This window comes from Xenopus laevis, chromosome 6S, assembly GCF_017654675.1.
Source record: "Xenopus laevis strain J_2021 chromosome 6S, Xenopus_laevis_v10.1, whole genome shotgun sequence".
In the NCBI taxonomy this organism is placed as follows: Eukaryota; Metazoa; Chordata; class Amphibia; order Anura; family Pipidae; genus Xenopus; species Xenopus laevis.
Window position 1 is genome coordinate 4,337,776 of NC_054382.1, and position 23,004 is coordinate 4,360,779.

The following is a 23,004-nucleotide window of genomic DNA, read 5'->3' on the forward strand; positions in this document are numbered from 1 at the left end:
TTATTTATTATTATTATTATGTTTTCCTGAAAATTTGCTTTGCAGGTAACAATACGATTTTCAAGATTTTTTTCAGAACTTTCACCCAAAAACTCTGAAAACTTTGAGGTATTGCACGAAACCTAGCGCACATCAAAAAAAAAACATTCGGACTTCTCCCATTGACTTATATGCAACCTCGACAGGTCTGAGATGCCGGATTTTTAGACTTTTCCATCCTCAGCGTTTAATAAATTAAAAAAAAAAAAAAACAAATTTAAAAATTTGATTATATAACAAAAAAATCACGATTTTTTTGTGATTTTTGCATTCGGAGTTTAGTTAATAAACCCCTTGGTCTTTGATATCAAAACACAGTATTTGTAAAATTAAAAATCAACTACCAGGATATAGGGTGAAAGTCATATTCCCGATTAAGGCCATGGGGTTCTAAAGTTTCAACATAATGCCTCTTCTTTTAATTATTGTTTTAGCTCAGTCTCCACCATGGTGGAATTTAGGTACACTATGATTTGGCATTTCAGTTGTTGAACCTCATGACCTTGCTTGGCAAAATGAAAAGATACCGCCTGATTAGTGATGGACGAATCTGTCCTGCTTCACTTCGCTGAAAAATTTGTGAAACAGGGAAACAATTCTTAAAATCGTGAAAAATTTGCGAAACGCATTGACGTCAAAGTTATCAAAATAATTTTGACGCACAACAATTTTGTCCAAATGTATTAAAGTCAACGGGCATCCGAATAATTTTGACGCATGTCAATTTTTATGCGCTCAACATTTTTGACTTGTAACAATTTTTGTGTCGCCCCAAATTTTTTGCTGGCAAATTTTTGCAGCAGTTTCGCCAAACACCGTTTTTTTTACCAATAAGGATCCAATGGTTTTATTTCATTTATAAGACATAAGAGGAACATTTTGAAAGGGCTCTACTTCTTGAAACCCTTCCTTTAAGAGTCCCCAGTGCTTCCATATAATTTTAGCACCAAGTCCTCAATATCCTCCCATTGTTGTCTTCAGAGGGCTACTGGATATCCCCTTTGTAAAAATGTTGTTTCCATCTCATTTAATTGTTCTGTTAATACATCTCATCTGACACAATCCATTTGACTTGGATAAATTGGGACTTTAGGTCCTGATTTCCTGGTCTGGATTGGATGGAAAGAATCAAAATGAAGAAGTGTATTCTTCTCCGTTGGCTTTACAAAAAGATCAGTAACAAGACCTCCATTCCTCTTAATCATCAGTGGACATAAAACATTGTATCTGTAATTGTAGCCTTTTTTGTTTTAAATGTTCTTGTTTGAATAGTTTTTTGTGATTGAGGAATATGTCTATAGGTGGCGATGTACATGATAGTATAAAATCGCATGTATAAAGAATAAATAGTGATGGGCGGATAAATTTGCCACGCATGGATTAGAGGCGAATTTCCATGTTTGAACACCCGTGAATAAATTAGTCAAACTGCGGCAAAAATTCGATGGCGAACAATCCGCCGCAACAAAAAATTGACGCACATATAAAATTGTCTTGTGTCAATATAATTTTGACGCTTATTGACTTTAATGCAGTTGGACAAAATAGTTGCACGTATAAAAAGTGTCGCTTTCGTCAAAATAATTTTGACGGGCATTGACTTCAATTCTCTTACACAAATATTTCCAGAAAATAGTCGCACGTATAAAAATTGTCGCTTGCGTCAAAATAATTTTGACGGCAATTGACTTCAATTATTTTTCGCAAATTTTTTCAAATTTTCCGGTGAAGCTAAACGGGACAGATTCGCCCATCATTAGTATAAAGTTTAGATCCGTAACTTGAACAAAAAAGATGTGTTTGGACCTGAAACGTCGTTTGTTGTCTGAGATCTGAGCCATGATGCCAATAAAGACTTTTTAATTGGATTCGTGGATGATGCTGTGACTCTAATTACCGTTATACAAACCAGTTGAAGTGGAAACAACTTTGCACTGACACCTGTTTTTTGTTCTTCAAGTATTGTTGGTGAGTGCTCATCATTTTTTTTGCTGCAGTGAAAAAATTTCGTCCTTATCCTTTTCCAGATTAGGGATTCTAAACTCAAATTTTGACTTTTTTTTTTTCAATAAAAGAAATGTCATAAGTTTCAGTGGAAAAATGTGCCACTTAAATCTGAGATACTTCTATTGAAGTCAATGATAGGCGTTTTTTCAACATTCATGCTATTTTATTTTTGAGTAATTTCCACGCTCCCCCTCCCCCCGACAGCCTAACGCAAATAAGCTGTTCTTTTTTTTGTAATCATTAAAAAAAAAGTCATTGCAGAAATCTATTTTTTTTCTGAGACTGAGCTCTGAAAAAACTTGAATTTGAAAATGGTTAAATCTGCCTCAAATTAAAACGTTTTCATTTTTTTTTTAATTGTTATTGTTAGGGATGCACCGAATCCAGGATTCGGTTTGGGATTCCGCCAGGATTCGGCCTTTTTTCAGCAGGATTCGGATTTGGACGAATTCTTCTAGCACGGCCGAACCGAATCCGAACCCTAATTTGCATATGCATATTAAATGTGCCCCTAATTGTACCAGTTCAAGGAAACAGTACTTTTTCAAACATATTTCAAAACACTTTAATTTTTTGGTGTTACTATTCCTTTAAACTTCTAAACGTCTGGGGAAACCCAACAGTTGCAACTGGTCTAATTGGTCAATAATATGTAGATAAATGAATTTCAGCACTTGGGTTTATCATCTGAGACAAAGTCATGGCTTTCAAATATGACAATGATGGGACCTTAAAGGCTGTATTGTTAAATTTCTCTCTTTTTGTCCAATCAGGCGACTTCACTGCACACGGAACTACATCCACATGCACCTCTTTGTGTCTTTCATGCTGAGAGCTGTCAGTATCTTTGTGAAGGACGCGGTCCTGTACTCGGGTTCCGCTCTGGAAGAAATGGAGCTAATATCGGAAGAAGATTTAAGATCTATTACAGATGTCCCTCCAGCCGACAAGATGCAATTTGTGAGTTACGATCATTAATTTCCCCTTGGGCTCTTGTTTAACGGGCGCACATTCTTGATTTAGAGAGAAACCAATTGAAGAGTATATAAAAAAGCAGATATATTGATAATATGTGCTCCGCTGAATGCATCTACTTACACATGTTGTCCATTTAACGCAACCCACAAGGTAAAACGAAAGGGATCTTATCATGATTTTTATGGTGTATGTATGTATGTATATTTTTATTTGTATAGCGCTCCTTGAGGGCAAAGCAGAACAATAAATGGGGGTTATTACAGTATGTACAAATAAGTCCAAAAGTCCAAAAATACAATTCACATAATTATAAAGTATAGTTACAATACATATTAAGTGCCTATTATCAAGGAGACAAAAGGATGGAGGTCCTTCTTCGTAGAGCTTACAATTAAATGGGAGTTAAATTTACTCTACCATGTAAAATACAATTCCTAACCCAACAAGTGAATTTTTTCTGTTGTAATACTGATGTGTAGGTGGTTCTTTTTCATCTGCTTTCAGAAAGAGCCAGCACTTTAGGATAGAACTGCTTTCTGACAGGCTGTTGTTTGTCCTACTCAATTTAACTGAATGTGTCTCAGTGGGACCTGGATTTTACTACTGAGTGCTGTTCTTAGATCTACCAGGCAGCTGTTATCTGGTTAACTTACCATTGTTCTGCTTATGAGCTGATGGGTGGGGGATGATATCACTCCAACTTGCAGTACAGCAGTAAAGAGTGACTGAAGTTTATCAGAGCACAAGTCACATGACTGGGAGCACCTGGGAAACTGACAATATGTCTAGCCCAATGTCAGATTTCAATATTAAATATAAGAAAATCTGTTTGCTCTTTTGAAAAATGGATTTCAGTGCAGAAGTCTGCTGGAGCAGCACAATTAACTGGTGCGTTTTGAAAAAAACACGTTTTCCCATGACAGTATCTCTTAAAAAAACATAACAAAGCTTTATTTGGAAAATACCCCAAAATGTTGCATCAGACATGACCAAGTTCATAGTTGCTTTCTATATGTGGACACTTTGGAAGATATGGTAAATGACAGGGTTTTACTGCAGACCAATATAAAGCCACGTGTCTACAGATGGAGCAGCGATTATTCCGAGTGATGTTTTAGGATATTCCATGTTAAAGCTCTATTCCTATAGGTTAATTTGATAAAATGACTTAAAAATGAGATGTGTTGCAATAAGTACTCCAATAAAATTCACATGATCTGCAATCATCTCAATAGGAATTAACCCTAGAAATCCTACTGGGAAAATCTGGGATATCTCAAGAAACAGCAGAAAGCTCCATCTGTAGTAACAAGAAAGCTAATCCTTGAAAACCAATCAAATGAATCAAGGGAATGCATGATTGTGTCCTTGAATCCACTTATGTTTACAAAGAGCAGACCTACTGTAGAAGAAATAAATGTGCAGGTAACACTAACAAATCCTTTCTTCTCCATTAGGTGGGGTGCAAAGTGGCCGTCACATTTTTCCTCTACTTCCTCGCAACCAACTACTACTGGATCCTGGTGGAGGGACTTTACCTGCACAGTCTCATTTTCATGGCTTTTATCTCAGACAAGAAATATCTCTGGGGCTTCACGTTGTTTGGCTGGGGTGAGATTTCTTTTTTTATATATATACAGGTATGGGACCTGTTATCTAGAATACTCAGGACCTGGGGTTTTCCAGATGATGGATCTTTCCATAATTTCATCATACCTTAAGTCTAGTAGAAAATCAAGCAAATATTAAATAAGCCCAATAGGCTGGATTTGCTTCCAATAAGGATTAATTATATCTTAGTTGGGATCAAGTACAAGTGACTGTTTTATTATTACACAGAAAAAGGAAATAATTTTTAAACATTTGGATTAATTGGATAAAATGGAGTCTATGGGAGACGGAATTTCCCTAATTTAGAACATTCTGGATAATAGGTTTCTGGATAACGGATCCCATACCTGTATATTCTAGTTAAAGGAAACGTTATATTATAACCAGCTTTAAGAAAGAGGTAGACACTGATCTTCTCAGACCACATGAACTTTGTTATTTTGTTATTCAACTAAAAGTTTCTTTTTTTTTACGATGAAATTGCTCTTAACAATACAGAAAGAAATATATTTCCAGCAAGAGATCACGTCAATAACATTAAGCAGCCGTTCTGGTCTCAAGCAAAAGTGTTTTCAAACATTTCCTATTATGATGGCCGCTTGCACCAGACCACAGTCTATTTATACACATGCTTGTTGCCCTAATTGCCATTGTTTGCTCGTTAGTCATAGTTCATTAAGCCAAGGAACAGATACACAATGATATTTAACAGGGCTCATCTCATCAATTCTAATGTATAATGGCAAATAAAAAGTCCTGGAATATGAGTATAGTTGTGTACAGCTTGTTCTTTGTGATGCTGCTCCTCTCAGCTTTGAGCTGAACATGTTTGTAGTGTTGTGTTTGTTTTTATTTTTTTCATTGATAGAACATCAGTGCAAAGCAGAAATGAAGGAATATAAACATTCATATAAAGCTGCCCAAACACGGGCTGATATTGTCCGCAGCTTACTGGTTTCTGTGGGGTCAAAATAAATGCCTTCCCAACCTGCATAGACCCATCCATATTGTAGTTGAGTGGGCACTGCCCAACAGTAGTGATGGGCAAATTTATTCGGCAGGTGCGAATTTGCGGCAAATTTGTGCAATTCACCGCCAGCGAATAAATTTGCGAAAATTCGCCCGAAAAATTCGCCGGCGTCAAAATTTTTTTTAGCCGGCGTCAAAAACGGGTGCCGGCGTCAAAAAAATGGGCGCCGGCATCAAAAAAACAGGCGCCGGCGTCAAAAACGGGCGCCAGCATCAAAAACGAGACGCCGGCACCATCGCAGTTTCGCGAATTTCGAGCAAAATTCGCAAATTTTTCGGCGAAGCGAAACTGCGCCAATTTGCCCATCACTACCCAACAGGCATGTAAAAACAAGCTGATGTTTATTCTGTGCAATCAAGTCAGCCTTACGCATTTTGTGTTCAACAGCACTTAATTATAGGCCTATAATAAAGAGCTGCTGAACACATGAAACATGTAAGGCTTTCAACTTGTTTTACATGTCTGTTGGTAAATTCTGTCTTTTCAGTGCTGCTCAACTACAATAAGGTTGGATCTGCTCCCCTAGCTGAAGGCTCAGGGTGGTGCACCTGGGGCTTTTCTAATATGTAGTGAGATAACTTTCATTTGGACCCTTTTGTAACCCATGTCACGACCAGTAGGACCACAATAGAATCTTTGTAGTAGTGATGGGTGAATCTGACCCAAATTCTCGAAACAACAAAAACTTACCGAAATGGATTAAAGCAGGGGTCCTCAAACTTTTTAAGCAGAGGGCCAGTTCACGGTTCCTCAGACTGTTGGGGGGCCGGACTATAGTTTAAAAAAAAAAATTAACAAATTCCCATGCACACTGCATATATATCTTATTTGTAGTACAGGTAGTGCAAAAAAAATCATGAAGAAACAATACACTATTTAAAAAATGTACAATCTGTACATGTGCCAGCCAGCAGCACCCAAAATATTGCCCCCAATCTGTACCTGTGCCAGCCAGCAGCACCCAAAATATTCCCCCCCCCAAATCTGCACCTGTTGTGCCAAAAAAATTCATTGCCCCCAGCCCCCCCCAAATCTGTACCTGTTGTGCCAAAAAAATTCATTGCCCCAGCCCCCCCAAATCTGTACCTGTTGTGCCAAAAAAATTCATTGCCCCCCCAAATCTGTAGCTGTTGCGCCAAAAAAATTCATTGCCCCCCCAAATCTGTACCTGTTGCGCCAAAAAAATTCAATTCCCCCCCAGCCCCCCCAAATCTGTACCTGTTGTGCCAAAAAAATTCATTGCCCCCAGCCCCCCCCCAAGTCTGTACCTGTTGTGACAAAAAAAATGCATTTCCACCCCCCAGCCCCCCCCAAGTCTGTACTTGTTGTTGTGTGTCCAATATCAGCAGCAGTTCAGTCGCCACTCACCAGGCACAGGCAGCCACCCACAGTTTTTCAGGCGCCAGGAGGAGGAGACTTGTTGTCAGACGAGTCAGAGGCGCCTCATGCAAGAACGCCGGCCGCACCCATACGACGCGCCAGGGCCCAGGCCACACTACACAGGCGCACAGGTCCCTGCTGACGTCACCGCGCACGCCGGCGCGCCTCTCTTTATGCCGACGCATCATTGGATGGATGCGCAAGTCGCTGGGCCGGTTTGCTGCTGCCCTGCTGCCTAGTCTAGACGGATCCAGCCAGCAGGACAAGTAGAGACTGCCTGGCTGGGTCTCGGAAGTCGGAAGCAGAGCGGAACTCTGCAGGGGGCCTGGGGCAGCCGCACAAAGTTTAAAATTTAAAGAAAAATAAAAATAAAAAAAAAATTTCCTTTTGTATATTGCGCCCCCCTATGACTGCGCCCTAGGCGGGCGCCTACTCTGCCTACCCCTAGTTCCGGCCCTGAGCGGCAGGCCAGATCGAGCTTTCTATATTTTTTTTTTTAAAAAAAATATGGGGCAATTGCCAGCGTGGACGGGGGCCGGGTAAATGACATTGGAGGGCCGTATCCGGCCCGCGGGCCGTAGTTTGAGGACCCCTGGATTAAAGGCTATCTTTTTTGATGCACAATATTTTTTTTCACCCATTGGAGGCTATAGGCATCATTGCGGCAAAACTTGGAGAAACAATTTGCTCATCACTACACTGGAGCCACTGTTTGCAATACTTCAGGGCTAACAAGATGAGTCATTCAGTTCAAACTGTCAGTTCAGAAAGCCAATTCAAAGTAACTCCTTTTAGAGTTATTCAAAGTTTGCTGATTTCTGCAATTTTGCCAATTTATAAAAGCTCCACTTTGGCAGAAATTATGCAATAATACTTTTTTTTATAAACCATTTTTACATCCCCAGTCCATTGCCTCACACTCCAGTTTTACTGAAATGAAATCAGCAGTTGTAAACTTGGCCAAATGCCAATGTTTTATGGTTGGGGATAACAAACACCAAATACAACACACCAAAATAATTGGGTAAAATTGTCTGCAGATTCCTTGAAATTTAACAATGTGCATCAAGCATGGCATTTCAGAAATTCCCAGTCATGTGTGACAGCCGAATTATACAATGGCACTTTTGCCTTTACCATCTTTTTCTTTTTGCTTATCTAGAGATGAACTTATCCCAATTTACTTGATTTTTATTTTATTTTGAAAATATTTTATTTGATTTTCATATTAAACAAATGAAATCAGTATGACAGCAAATAATATGCAGATGAAGAGAATATGTTATATGCGATACAATGGCATAATATTATTAAAACTAAATACCATGTAAGAAGACTAACAAAGACTATTTTTGGGGTGGTTCTTTTTGTAACCAGGAATTAAATAAAGCTTTCCTAGAAGCAGCTAGGAAAAAAACAGTGAATAATTTACGTTCATGAGAGATAAAATTTGTTTTAGGAACTGAAGAAAACGTTATATTATCTAAATGTAATAAAGCGAAGCACGGAGACAGTTTAATTTTTATCTTCAACTTGAACGTATCCCAGTAGTTTTCTATTAGTTGTCATACAGCGGAGGAAGTATATTCAAATACACTTTGTTATGGCTGGTCATTTCTTGGGGAATTTTGTACAGATAGATATAGGCATGTACATATTAAGAAGATAAAGGTTAAGAAGCCAAACATTTTAATTTTAGGAGAAATTCTGGACACTCTGGGGGTTATTTATCAAAATCCGAATTTTTAAAATAGAAAAGTCCAACCAAACTAGAATCCACGATTCAAGCGAACCCCCAAATTGTACATTTTTTTCGGAGGGTTTTACTTGAATTGCTTGATTTTTAATGTCTTTTTCCTGAAAAGTCAGAATTTCTCAAATTTTTGCCCAAAAAGCCCCAAATAGTTGGATTTTCGGGCTAATTCCAGTGCAGGCCACACAAACCTCCAAATAGGATAGACACCTGTCCCATTGACTGAACAACCTTGGCAGGTTTGAGATGGTGGATTTTTGGATTCTGACTTTTTGGAGCCTCGGGATATAAAGGGGCAAATTCACTAAGCGCCGAAGCGCCGAACGCTAGCGTTAATTCGCTAGTGTTTGGCATTTTCGTTACTGCGCAAATTCACTAACGAACGCTGGCGTAGTTTCGCTAGTGTTACTTCGCACCCTTACGCCTGGCGAAGTTTCGCTAGCGACGTAACTACGCAAATTCACTAACGCACGCAGTGTACTGAACGCTACCTTTTACGCTAGACTTCCTTCGCCACCTCAGACCAGACGAAGCGCAATAGACTAGATAGGGATTGCTTCAAAAAAAGTCAAAATTTTTTCTAAGTCCCAAAAAACGCTGGAGTGTTTTCTACATTATGGCTGATAGGCTGAAAAAGATCGAAAAATTTTTTGGTGCTCCCCTCCTTCCCCCCAACATTTCCTTACTCATGGCAACTTACCTAGACAGTGGGCACATGTGTAGGGCAAAAGAAATTTTTTATTTGATGTTTTGAAGGTTTTCTAGCCATTTGTAGTGATTCTACGTATTCCTCCATTGAAATATGAATTTGGCGCCGTATGCAAATTAGCCTTCGCTAGTGTAACTTTGCTTCACTTAGCGAATCAACGCTAGCGCAACTTCGCAATCTTACGCTACCCCTGAGCGCAACTTCGGATTTTAGTGAATTTGCGGAGTGCTGGCAAAACTACGCCTGGCGAAGTGCGGCGAAGCGCGGCGAAGTTGCGCCTGGCGAAACTACGAATGTTAGTGAATTTGCCCCAATAAATCTCAAAAAACGTGAGTTTTTTTCCTCTAAAAAACCCTCAAATTTTTGGAGTTTTTGCCATTCAGACTTTAATAAATAACCCCCTCTATGTTCACACAGGAATGCATAAAGACATTGAGCCTGAGAAGTCACTCAGAGTGCTTGGAAAGGAACCCGCTGAGTGTGCTTGAAGAACATTTACCTTTAACATAAGAATACAGGGCCAAATAGATGGAGGAATTAAATCAATTTATCTAACATCATCCAAGAGGCACCGAAAAGGTTATAAAAGCAAAAACTTTTGATTTTCTCATTGAAAATCTTTTGGAGACCCATTTTTTTTGAGGTTTCAAGTGCAGAAATGTGTCCCACCAGATCTGCATTGTATGATAAGATGTAATTGGGAAACATTAAGTTATATTTCTTGCAATGAAAAGGAATGAAAAATTCATCAGCTCATCTTATACTTTTCAATCTGACGATGATCACTGTTCAAATGAATACAAGCTTTGCAGAGCTGCTTTATTGTCAAGGAAAATATCTGGCCCAATTATGCAGTAATACAATGACATGGTTACCCATCACTTATTCATTGTCTGGAACATAAAAAAGAGGAAAAAAATAATCTTCAAATGCCAAGTTAACATTGCAAAAGTTGGTATTTAGAATATAGAATATTTTAATCAGAGTTCCAAGAAAAAAAATAAAATAAGGCCAAATATTTCAAATATTTGGCTCAATAATATTTAGCGTTACCTCTTGGCACCAAGTACATTTTGTTTTAGGTTTAGGGATGTCGCGGACTGTTCTGCGGCGATCTTGTTCGCGCGAACATCGGCTGTTCGCGTCCGCCGCAAGTTCGCGAACGTCGCGCGTCGTTCGCCAATAGGCGTTCGCGTCAAAATCGTTCGACCATTCGACCATTCGATCGCTAAAATCGAACGATTAAAATCCTTCGATCGTTCGAATCGAACGATTTTCGGATGTTCTAAGTTCGCGAACTGTTCGCGAACTGTTCGCATTTTTTGCCGGTGTTCGCGAACGGCGTTCGCGAACACATTATCGGCGGTTCGCTACATCCCTATTTAGGTTACACTAATCTATCCAAAACCCAACAGAGCCCAACTAACTGTTACATTGGTGTGAATTTTCTTTGGATTGTTAACTACAAGGAGTAACTGGTGTATGACGGTAGCCTGCTTGATGTATTGTGACTTGTAAGGGACATTTCAGTTGTAGTTTGTTAAAATGGGCCTAAATAATAAGCTAAATTTCCATCATCTGTAACTGAAATAGCTGTTATTACAGTAGGCCAAAAAAAGAAATCATCAGGGGAGGACATTGGTTATGAACACAAAGCACCATTAGGCCTTTTTTGACAGGTCATGAACCAATAACATCAAATACAGTCTCTGGTTGAAAAAGCCATGGGAACACTGTGCCACATTGTAGAACTACATCGGCACCCCCTTTCTAAGCTAGAGAAAAGATTATATATGTGCAGAGTTTATATACTGTATCACCTTGAGCCCCAACCAGAGGCTCGCAAGCAACATGTTGCTTACAAGCCCCTTGGATGAAGCTCCCAGTGGCCTCAAAGCAGGAGCTTATTTTTTAATTCCAGGCTTGGAGGCAAGTTTTGGTTGTATAAAAACCAGATGTACTGCTAAACAGAACCTCCTGTTGGTTGCCAGTCCACATAGGGGCTACCAATAGTCACTCACAGTCCTTATTTTCATGCTTGTGTTGCTATCCAACTTTTTTTACATATGAATGTGGGTCACAGGTAAAAAAGGATGGGGATCCAACTTTACAGTATCCCTAACATTGGGGAGATTGATATTACATAAGTGGGTCAAGCCCCTTGAATGTTCACATTGCACCCTTGTACTGCATATCTCAATGATATCCAGGTTTACTCCACCAGAAAATCCAGGGGGGTGAGAGCTTTGGTAATAGACCATAGCCTTGGTTGATAATACTCCATGCTACAGTAGCAGAAGCAACCATGTTTATGGAGCAATTAGTCCATCACGCATCATCAGTGAAGCTGGCATGCACACTGGTCTCAAGCATTTTCTATAAAACCCAATATTTTTTCTTTTAGGAGCTGCCTTTACGTCTTAAGTGTTGAGGAAGGCCCAGCCTTTTCTTTGCTTTGCCTTTTGTTGTGGCTGTGCAGTAACAGACAGGAGACTTTTCTGTGTTTGGATACCAATGCCTCCTGTCCATCAAAACTGAAGGACAAAAAAAGTCCATGCCACACTAAAGTTTAGCATGGTGTGGAGGTCAGTGCCTCTTCATTTAAGACTGTATATTTGGGTATAAATTATGGCCTAATTAATAATAACACCTATTGGTAATGTCTGCTTTGTTAGGTAACAACTGAGCTCAGATATCAACAAGTTTTGCATGAGTATTACAACATTACTCATAAATGGACCTTTACACCTTCTGTATAAAATATGAAAACTTTTATTGTATGTTCTACAACTGCAACATTGCACTCTACAAACGCTGAATTTGACTGTCTCTAGCTTCTTAAAGTTGATTCTCGCTTGAGTTTCGAAGCCTGGATCTTGGACCCCAAATGAAACACATGGCTTTATAGAGCCTGCATTGTACACACTGTGTGTGTATCTCAGACTTGCACAGCGCATACAATGTGGATGCTATATGAGTCACAATCAACTCCAACATCTAGAGGAGTCTGGAACCCTGAAATGATCCACATACGGTAGGTGGAATGGTGTCTACCTTCTGCCATCAAATGTCCCAGTTGGGTTAATGGAATAAAATGTGAGCTTCCAGTAGGTAGCATTTGCTGATGTTTGAAAACAACTATGGAATCCATTGTTATGGGTAACTAGATCTAAGCAAACTTTGGATGTTTGTTACATTACCCAGCAAAGGTCCTATAGATGGCAAAGCCTGTGTTTATTTGCTTTTCCTGATCCTTCAGAAGACTCCCAATTGTGCCTCATTGCTGAAACATGGTTGTGATATTGGGTGCATATTCCCAAGCAGTGAGTAGAGATTGTGCTCTGGATGGATAAGATTTATTGAAGGACCCTCGGAGGAGTAACAGCACATTGCTTTCTTAGTAAGATGTAAATCATTTCATCAGACTCCAGAATATTATTATTTATATATAATACACAAAAGCCATGAATATCTTGTAAATTATAGCCTTATAAACGGTGAGTTCTGATGTCATCAGTTATAAACGGTGAGTTCTGATGTCATTTCTGTCACATGACTCAATGAAATTTGTGTATTATAATAAATAAAGTACCCCCAGTTGTAAAATATGAGGATATTAGAAGTTACCTTGGAGTTCCATGACCTGTATAAAAACATGGTCATGAAACTCCTCGGTAACTTATAATATCCTTATATTTTACAAGAAGGGGTACTTTATTCACTATATAAATAGGGCTAACACATTCTAAAGCACTTTACAGATATGATACATCATTCAAACAAGATCTCTACAAGGTCTCTACAGACTAGAGTCAATTTGATCAAAAGACAATTAACCTGCCTGTGTGTTTTTGGAAGGAAATTGGAATACTCAGAGGAACCCACACAATTTGGGAAAAACATACAGACTGTTTGCAGTTAATGCCCTGGCTGAGATCAAACCTAGGACCCCAACACTCCATGATAGCAGTATTAAACAGTGTAGGACTGTGCTGCATCATATGATGGAATCATACAGTAATTAGTGTGGATTTGTTTTCCTTAAGCTGATTTCTTTGTATTTATTAATAATGGAACTGGGCAGCAGATGGCTTGCTTGAATATGTTCCAGGTCTGTTGTGCTTTCTGTGCCCAAAATAACCAATGTATGTTCAATCTCTATTGCTTACGGGAATTAGGCTGGTGTTCTCTTCTTGGACTGCTTTATAATAGGTGGCGAGGGGAAAGTTTCTTTTCTGACTTGACTGTTTATAAAATGATTTCAGAGCTTTATATTCATTTCTCGAAGGGTCAAAGAGGTCATTCTGAAATATGTCTTGAATTTATCAAAGTCATAACAACAAATAGATGCCGTGTTCACTTTCTTTAAACCCTGGACTTGCTGATTAATCTTGAAAAGTTTCTCCTGTCATTTGGGGGCTTACTCAGCAAGTCCAATGCATCAGCCTAACCACTATCATGATGGGCATAACCAACTTCTAACTGACTCATTGATGATTACATGAGAAGCTTCAGGATCAACTGCTCAAATTTTTTTCCCCAGCCACTCTGCCGTTCCTGTGTGCAATATCAGGAGCAGGAGAGGCAGGGAAAAAGGATGGAGCATAGAGAGGACACAACATGAAGGCAACACAGAAAAGTCTTCATCAATAAAGAACTAGTCAATACAGAGTCTAATCAGGTTGAGTAGAGATTTCAGTTGAGTTGAGTTCAATTTCAGATGAACTTCAGATTTGCTGCATTCAATGCACAAGGGTTAACATGAAATATCTGTTCTTGGCCCTGGACCCAAAGTTGTTTTTCAGACGACATTGGAAAAAGAACTTTAGATTCAATAACAATAAGTTAACGCAGTGATATATTTGAGAAGGAATGCGTTGGAGTGGTTAAATGTAGTCCTGAAACATTTTCTATGCGACTGTGGCCTTGAAATACTGTAATACAATTTTTTCTTGATTTATAACAAAAATGTAATTTTTCATTTAAGGTTAGGGAATGGTTATGTTGAACAAGTCTTAAATTTGCATTATATTTGATCTTAGGGATGGGGGTTGCTCTGTGGATTGTACCAATTTCCACCTGTGTTAATATATACAAATGTGCAAAATAACACATTCATAGATTCTGTGAATATACTCTTTGGTCAAAGTTTATAGGTTCATCTCTTTCAATGGCCCAAAGTGACAGAAGATGAAGATAATGTGCCCCCCTTGGATATTAGATGGCGCCAAGTTATGACCATATAAAAGCAATGGCATTCTAAGGTCACTTCTAATGTCCTTATAAATTAGGTTTTTTAAAATACTCAGATTTCAGTATATAAATATATTTATGGCTTTACAAGTACAAATTGTATTTGTTACAGAATTTTAAATAAATTGTTTTTGAATTGTGAATTGATTTTGATTCATTTGGAGATATTCACTTTGCATTTCACAGATCTGACTAATTTGCATAACCAAACAGATTTAAATTGATTCCATTTTGTAATCAGTACTGTTCCACATATGTCATGCTCTAATTATCCTAGTAGTAGAGCGTTAATCAATGTGTGTCCTGATGGCGACTAATTGTACTTTCTCACTTAGTGACATTAAATATTAAACCCTACACAATAAACACTAGGGAAGGACTCTCCAGGCTGTCAGCATGAACAAAATGTGTGCTTATCATGCCTATCCTTGTCTTTTAGGTGTACCTGCCATCTTTGTTTTGATTTGGGCACGGGAGCGGGCAACAGTGGCAGATACAGAGTGAGTATAATGTGTTTATTTCACCAAATTATTTTATATTCCATGTTGTGCTGGAACACAAGGGTCGGGGGAGCCCTTATACTTCATTTTACCCTTTACAAGAGTTCATATAATACATCAATTGACCCAAAAGGAAGAAAGGAAGGCTTCTATAAAGAGAGAATATTTATCACTATTTTAATAAAATTGCTTTGGTAGGAGATAAAGGGTCCAAGTAAGATCCTTAACTTTGATCATAATTCTCATATATTCATAGAGTGGCCAGCAAAGTACAATAATATGATAACCACCGCAATAGTGAAGGAAATTATTGATGCCTATCAAAGAGAATGCATATAAAATATATTACGAATGCAATGTACAATCTATATATGCCCTTGCACTGTGTCTGGATGTTTTTGGGCTGTTTATATTTTAAATGCATTTAAGCACAGAAAAAGTCCCAAATGCGAGTTTGCCATTGCATTATCCACCTTTGAAAGGAGAAGGAATTTGTTTAAATATATCAGAAGACCAGCCCAATCTCAGTTGCCTCTGAGCCCCTCATGTGTGCTGTGTAATAACACAACAGTACACATCATGACATCATGCCTTCCATGTCATGATATGATGAGCTTTTTGACACCAATGCATAATTTCTTGGTGCCCATTCTCCTTTTGGGTTTAAATTGCCATTTTGTCTATGGTACCCTTGCCCAAGTTGACTACTGTTCCCTCAATGCCCACCCTTGTTTTATTGATCATAACCTTACCTTACCTTTTGGTCTGCCCTTGACTAGGTCTTTCCTCATCCTTGTCTAGACCTTGTGAGTCTGGCCCAGTTTTTGAAGTGAGGTGGTTTTCTCTCAGCCCTCCCACAAATAATTCCAGGGCCCCAAAAGAGTGGCAATAAATACTGGTGTTGGCTTGAGTTTCCTTTCTTCATGGAAGAGTTAGGCCATTCCAGCAGTCTCCAAGTGCCTTTTAAAATGAGCTTTTTCACTACCTCTGAAAATTTCCCCCAAATCTTGAGAGCAGAATCCACATTTCCATGCTGGTTTGTTTGTATTCCAGATTAAAATCAGGCCCCATAAATGAGTTATCATTGCCCAGATCATGAACATGACTTTCACAAATTGATCATGTCCCCTTTAAAAAACAACTCTACAGTAACCTTCATGAAAAGTCATTTCTAATCATTGTCACTTGATATTGCCGATTGCTTCCATTTGTTGGTTCATCCCTGAGGCTTTGATTCATGAATGTGCTCAAAGAATAGTTTCAGGCAAAAAGTAACATATGTCCCAGAAGACTGTGCAGTATGGACTTTTATTAATAGATGCTCATACAATGGGAACAATTTTGCATTGATTTACAGTTGATTTCTCCAAAGATACATTTCATCTATTGACTTGTATCCTTTTATATCAAGAAGTTTTCTGGTGAATAGTCATTAGCTATGAACTCCATGTATTGTTTCAGTAGAACCAGTGATCTTAACTGTAAGCTGCACAACCTATGGGAGTGGTAAAAGATAATTCAGATACAGCATAAACTTGATGGTTTCCTTTGTACAGCACCCAGGGTATTCTTAATTGCCTTTAAACTTGCAAACTATTGACCGGCCCAAGTAAACTTCAAATTTTCCTCATTTTATGTTGTTCTCAAATGCAAACTATTCCCACCAGTCTATTAGCCATACTATATACCACCTATTCTCTCCATCTGTTGTAAAACCAAATATATGAACTAATCAATAAGAGAAGTTAAAAGTACTTTATAATGGAACAGACTGCTTTATTGTTTTTATCTGTGGTGGAACGCAATGTTTGATGTGAAAGTTCTGAGTGTTCCACCATTAGTTCAGTACAGGGAATATCAATAAGACTGTATTACTAATCCTTCTTCTGTTTTTTGTCTCAGGTGCTGGGATCTGAGTGCAGGTTATTTAAAATGGATCATTCAGGTGCCTATCCTGGCCGCTATAGTGGTGAGTAACCAGAAACAATAATCATCAATAATAATCAATAAATAATAATCAATAATAATCATTCCTTCCTCTTTGATTCTTCCATTCATCTGCCTCCATTCCAGGTATAGTCGTAGTAACTCTATCAGTGGTGAGAACCTTAGAATTTGTAAAAGTGGGACAGTCAAATAGAACAAATACAATTTACAAGGGTTTTTATGAAGATGTCTTGTGTATTCTAAATTACATTTGTAGACATGTAATGTAGTTCTATGTATTATAATGATCTTCTGAGCATGAGTCAGTTTGAGGATGAGTCAAAAGGAAGATCTTTACTGAAGGTACAAGTTGCAATCTTGTGTTATCCATACGGCAAATAGAGATGAGGGAAAGTATTTTTCCATACTTGCCTCCTTTGTCTTACCCCTTATGAATACAGTGCTGTCAAAAACAGGCAGCTCAGTATTCATGATGGGAACACAGGTCCTTTGGCTCTGTCCTGGAGGCTTGCCATCAGTTAATGACCCCTATTGTCTTCTCTAACATTTACACTATTGTGTTTGAGTAGCAGTTTGCTAGCTTATTGAGTCAATCTATAAATGAAGTTTCTCCACCAGGTGCCCCATAGAGCATTCTTTATTAGAAAAGTAAACAATTGTTGGTTGTTATGGTAGTAACATTCATTGGTCTCCAGCTCTGTTGCTTTTTATCTGTAGTTAAAATATTTGTCAGGTGATTATAAGAAATACTCAAAGCAGTCCAGATGTGCCCACATGGAAGTCAAATGTAGACCCGTTCTAGATGTCTGTAGTAGTGATGGGCGTTTTGACGCCAGCTAATTAATTCGTAATATTGCCGCAAAAATTCGCCAGCATCCAAATATTTTTGACGCCGGTGACAATTCTGACGCCAGCGACAATTTAGATGCCGACTACAATTCTTGACTTTACTGGGCGTCAGAATTGTCGCCACCATCAAAATTGTCGCCGGCGTCTAAAATAAAAAAAATTTCGACGAAACGGGAGAAATTCGCCGATCACTAGTCTGTAGCGATGAGCAAATCTGCCCCGTTTCGCTTTGCCAAAAAATTTGTAAAACACATTGAAGTCAATAGTCATCAGTTTTTTTTACTCAAATTTCTCACTCAAAAAGTAAGTTAATGGGCGTTTTTCGTGCAGCAACTTTTTTGTCTTTGTGACATTTTTGTCCAAATGCATTAAAGTCAATGAGTGACTTTTTTTTCACTGTGACAATGTTGTCTTGGTGTATTTTCTGTTGCGGCAAAATTTTTCATGGAGGATTTTAAAAAAAAAAAAATATTTGCAGATGGTAAGTGCGGAATTTCACCGCAAATAAATGTCTGGGGAAAAATTTGCTCATCCCTAGTATTGACATAACTACTTCCCATGTTAAAACTTGTGTGAGGCCAGGAAGCCACAAGAAACACCAACAGCAGATATGTCAGTGCAATATCTCCTAAATAATAATCCTCCCACTCTCCACAGTGGCTCTTGTTGAACTGCAATTTCTATTATGCTCAAATTCTCCTTTTAGATATAGAAATAGTTCCCAGTGATATTAGGGTTACTTCCAGTTATGATTCATTCTTCAGAAACAAATAAATAAATTACATTCAGATGTGGGTTGTATCGAAAACCCAAATTGTACAAATTCGCTAGATTTTTTCTGCCTTTACCCCGAAAAGTCCGAATTTTCGGAGTTTTTGCCTGAAAAGTCCAAAATAGTCAGATATTCAGTCTAAACACAGCGCAGATCTTAGAAACTTCCAAATAGGATAGGGACTTCTTCCATTGACATATATACAACCTCAGCAGGTCTGAGATGGCGGATTTTTGTATTCAGACTTTTTTGCAGCCTCAGGGTATAATAAATCTCTAAAAATTTGCGTTTTCTTTTCTACTAAAAATTTGCATTTTCAAGTAATAAAACTTGAATTTTTCAAGTTTTTAGTATTTGGACTTTAATAAATATCCCCCATAATGTACATGTGAATCTTCATTTCCTGAGCCACTGCTCTTTGTTTGATGAGTAAAAAGGACCTAGCCCTAGTGATGGGCGAATTTGCGCCGTTTCGGCGAAAAATTCCCGAATTTCGCGGGAATTTCACAAAATGGCGAAAAATTCGCGAAACGGCGCCGGCGCCCGTTTTTTACGCCGGCGCCCGTCTTTTTACGCCGGCGCCCATTTTTGACACCGGCGTCCGTTTTTTCTAAAAAAAAAAAAATTTTGACGCCGCCGTTTTTTTGACGCGAATTTTCACGGGCGTTTCGCGAATTTATTCCCTGGCGGCGAATCGCGCAAATTCGCCGCAAATTCACGCCTGGCGAAGAAATTCGCCCATCACTACCTAGCCCTTTGAAATTAGTATTTGTAATGTTGGCCAAAAGGAATTCATAGAGGAGGATCTGGTTCTCGTGTGGGATGAAAGGGCACTTTCAAGGGAAAAAATATATTGATCGATAAACAGTACATTGTTAATTGCTTTTTAATGTTGGGTTAAAGAGTGAGCTTTATGACGAGAATTACTCTAACGTAATCAAATTTAGAAGCAAATTCTACCATTTTCCATGAGTAGCTTCTGTATAGGCATATACCGTACATGGGTGTACTTTGCCTTAATGCTATTTGCATAACCTACTAGTAGTATATCATTCAATTATGATGAGGATTCTGGTTGCCATGTGTCATTTATGCATTTACTTACCCCCAAAGTGTCTTAGCTGTTGGCTTTCACAATATGTAACGGCAAGTTGAAAAATACACTAGAGAACACATTTTATTCTCTCTGTATGTTTTTCTGCGACTGGCCTACAGTGAACATATGAAAATAGGATACAAACATGTAGAAAGTTTAGGTGGAGGCACTGCGCTAGTACCAAGTACCCAATCTCTCCCAATTCCACTGTGAAGTGGCTCAGGTTTGCCCAGTGCTATCAGGTTAGTGCCACATGTGGAGTGTAACACCGACAGAAGAAGTGGGAAAGGTTCTCTTAACAAGGAAAATTTAAGAAAATGGTTAAATGGAGTCTTTTCAGAACAGAAGTAAAATCAGTATATGGCAAGTAATAAAAAATGATATTTTGTTTGTTGGAATGTCAAGAAATACAGCCCCTCAGGGTTCATACTGGGACAGGCAGAAAGACTCTTTGCACTTTAAGGCATTGCATATAAAGAACAAAGTACTTTCACAAAAATTCTACATAAACTTGCAGATTAAAATCCAGGCACAAGTGCAATAAGACATCAAAACTGATTTAGAAACTGCTCCAATTGGGCTGTAATGGAAGGCAAGGCAGTATTTAGGATTTGCGAGGCTTAGTGTTCTGTCCGTACTGCGGAAGTTAAGAAGCAAAGCAAAAAGCCAGCAGATACTGAATATACCAACGTCTGGTGTGATAAAAGTTTTACGGTGGCATTCGAGCTGCACTCTTCCCATCCGAGCAGGTAATAACTATAATTTCTACCTTGGACAGCCTTCTAGTGCCCTTCTCTGCATACAAATTAACTTAAATCAGTCGTTTCTATGCTTTTATTGAAATTGAAAGATAAGTGGGTATTGGTTGCTATATCTTTGTAGTAGAATTTAGGAGCTTTTATTATATGAGATTAAAACTACCCCCACATCCCACCCAACTGCCCCTTTTGAATGCCGTCATAAAAAAGGTATTAAATCGAGAACAGAAAAGGAACCGCTCAGGCCAAAAGTAAGAAACCTAAATTTTATTGCGAGAACTTTTCAAAACAGCTAGACGTGTTTTATACATTTAGCCCATTACGTGTTCTTTGCTCGAAATGCGTCAGGCGTTTGGGAATGTTTTGTGAATTAGGCATTTAGGTTTTTTTTTTTTACCTTTGCTTTGGCCTCAGTGGATCTTTGTGTCAAGTTCTTATTTTGGATTTTTGATATCGCTTTCATGTGAGATTTGGCCTCTGGGTTTTCATATTATTAAAGGTATTTTGATTTACAACCTATTACTTTTCTCTTTTTGTGCTTTCCTTCTTTCTTTGGTACATACAGTAAGAAAATATCTTTGCCCCCGTGTGTCCCTTGCTGCAGCTTGGGAGTTGGGTGCATATGGGACATATGGGAGCTCAGTAAAGATGGTGCGTATTATCTGATGTAGGAACTGGATAGCACCAGTTGATGGGTAAATCTGACCCTTTCATTTTCCCAAAAATTCATGATTCAAAATGCATTGAAGTCTATGGACAACACTTTTTTTTTGGGAAACTATGGGCGTCATTTTCTCGGTGAAATTTGGCAACAAAATTCTCTCATTACTACCAATCGATCCTACATCCCACTTATGCACTCAATTATTATGCTCATGCGTGTGCCCCAATATGGCTGCCTGCAACTGGAGCTCCTTTCCATTGGTGATAGATTGCTCCATCTGATGCTACTAACCTGGTTAGTATTTGTGAATATCTCAAATCCTTTTTAGTGTTGTACAGAAGATTAGGGAATGTCCACAATCTGCCCATCTACATGAAATCTTGGGGCTATATACACTGGTTTTCCAGCCATTTCTTTGATTTTATTAAATTTTTATTAGATTTGGGTGCACCTCTTTAACTGTGATATTCATGCTTCATTCTGAAAGCATTGCTCATATCAGGCAACACACGCAAAATATTAAATATGCCCCCAAATACAATCACAACAGGGTTTAAAAATTACATTAAAAAATATTGTTTTTGTACTTTGTTAATAAATATTTCCAAACCAATCCATAAAAAATAAGGATTTGAGACTTAAGGGGGCCGATTTATTAAGCCACAACTTTTTCAGAACTGACCTTTTGACGACAAAATTCTGACAAAGTCGTGGGGGGCAAAAAACTTGACTTTTTCGTGATATATTATGCTCCAAATTTCCAAATCCGAAAATAGGAAAATCTCGCCGGGCTTTATGTTGGAAAAAAATTCAAAAAGTTGTGGAAAGAAAAAAAGCAAAACTTTTTCAGCATTTATTATGCGTCAAAACTGCAACAAATCCGAAATACACCAGCTAAAATCTGTCAAAAGTCATGTAGAAGTCAATGTCAGATGTCCCTTTTACAATTGGAAGATGTTTCTTTCCTTTATGATCTTTGATGTTTTCAGACATTTTGACACTGATTTTTGTGTGACAATCCGAACAAATTTGAGTTTTTTCAAGTTTAAAAAAGTTTCCCACACAGACTTTTTCATTCAGATTTTTTAATAAAAGAAGGCAATTTGCGGTTGTGAGTTAGGTCAGATTTGTTTTTAATAAGAATAGAAAAATTTATCCGAAAGATTGTGCAGCGAATTTCCCAGATTCGGCGCAGGCGAAAATGCTTGCGAAACCGTGTCAAAAGTTTGCTGCAGCTTGTTTGGCTTTAAACGACAAAAAAAGACCAAAACAAAGGTAAAAAAAAGAAACCTAAATGCCTAATTCACAAAACATTCCCAAACGCCTGACGCATTTCGAGTAAAGAACGCGTAATGGGCTAAACGCATAAAACACATCAGATCCCCATGAATGTGATTTATTATCTGAAATGACTCTTACAACTGACAAACCTTTTTTTATTTTTCAGGTAAATTTTGGACTTTTTATCAATATTGTTAGAGTTTTAGCTACAAAACTGAGGGAGACCAATGCAGGGAGGTGCGATACCCGTCAACAGTACAGGTAAGCTACAGATATTTTATATTACAAGTAGAAAGAAATGGAAACCTTGCAGTAAGCCACACTGATACTGAACACCAGTTCAACATTCATCAACAAGTCAACACCCTACTGGTCCA

General features: G+C 38.3%; 1 protein-coding gene across 1 annotated transcript in view; it reads left to right on the top strand.

Annotated features, from left to right (window-relative positions):
- pth1r.S (parathyroid hormone 1 receptor S homeolog) overlaps positions 1-23,004 on the top strand; it is a 186,983-nt gene that overhangs the window by 158,985 nt on the left and 4,994 nt on the right. Inside the window, exons 6-10 of the mRNA XM_018268968.2 lie at positions 2,820-3,006; positions 4,482-4,635; positions 15,200-15,260; positions 17,163-17,229; positions 22,794-22,888. Coding sequence (XP_018124457.1) covers positions 2,820-3,006; positions 4,482-4,635; positions 15,200-15,260; positions 17,163-17,229; positions 22,794-22,888 — 564 coding nt within the window. The remainder of the gene's footprint in view (positions 1-2,819; positions 3,007-4,481; positions 4,636-15,199; positions 15,261-17,162; positions 17,230-22,793; positions 22,889-23,004) is intronic.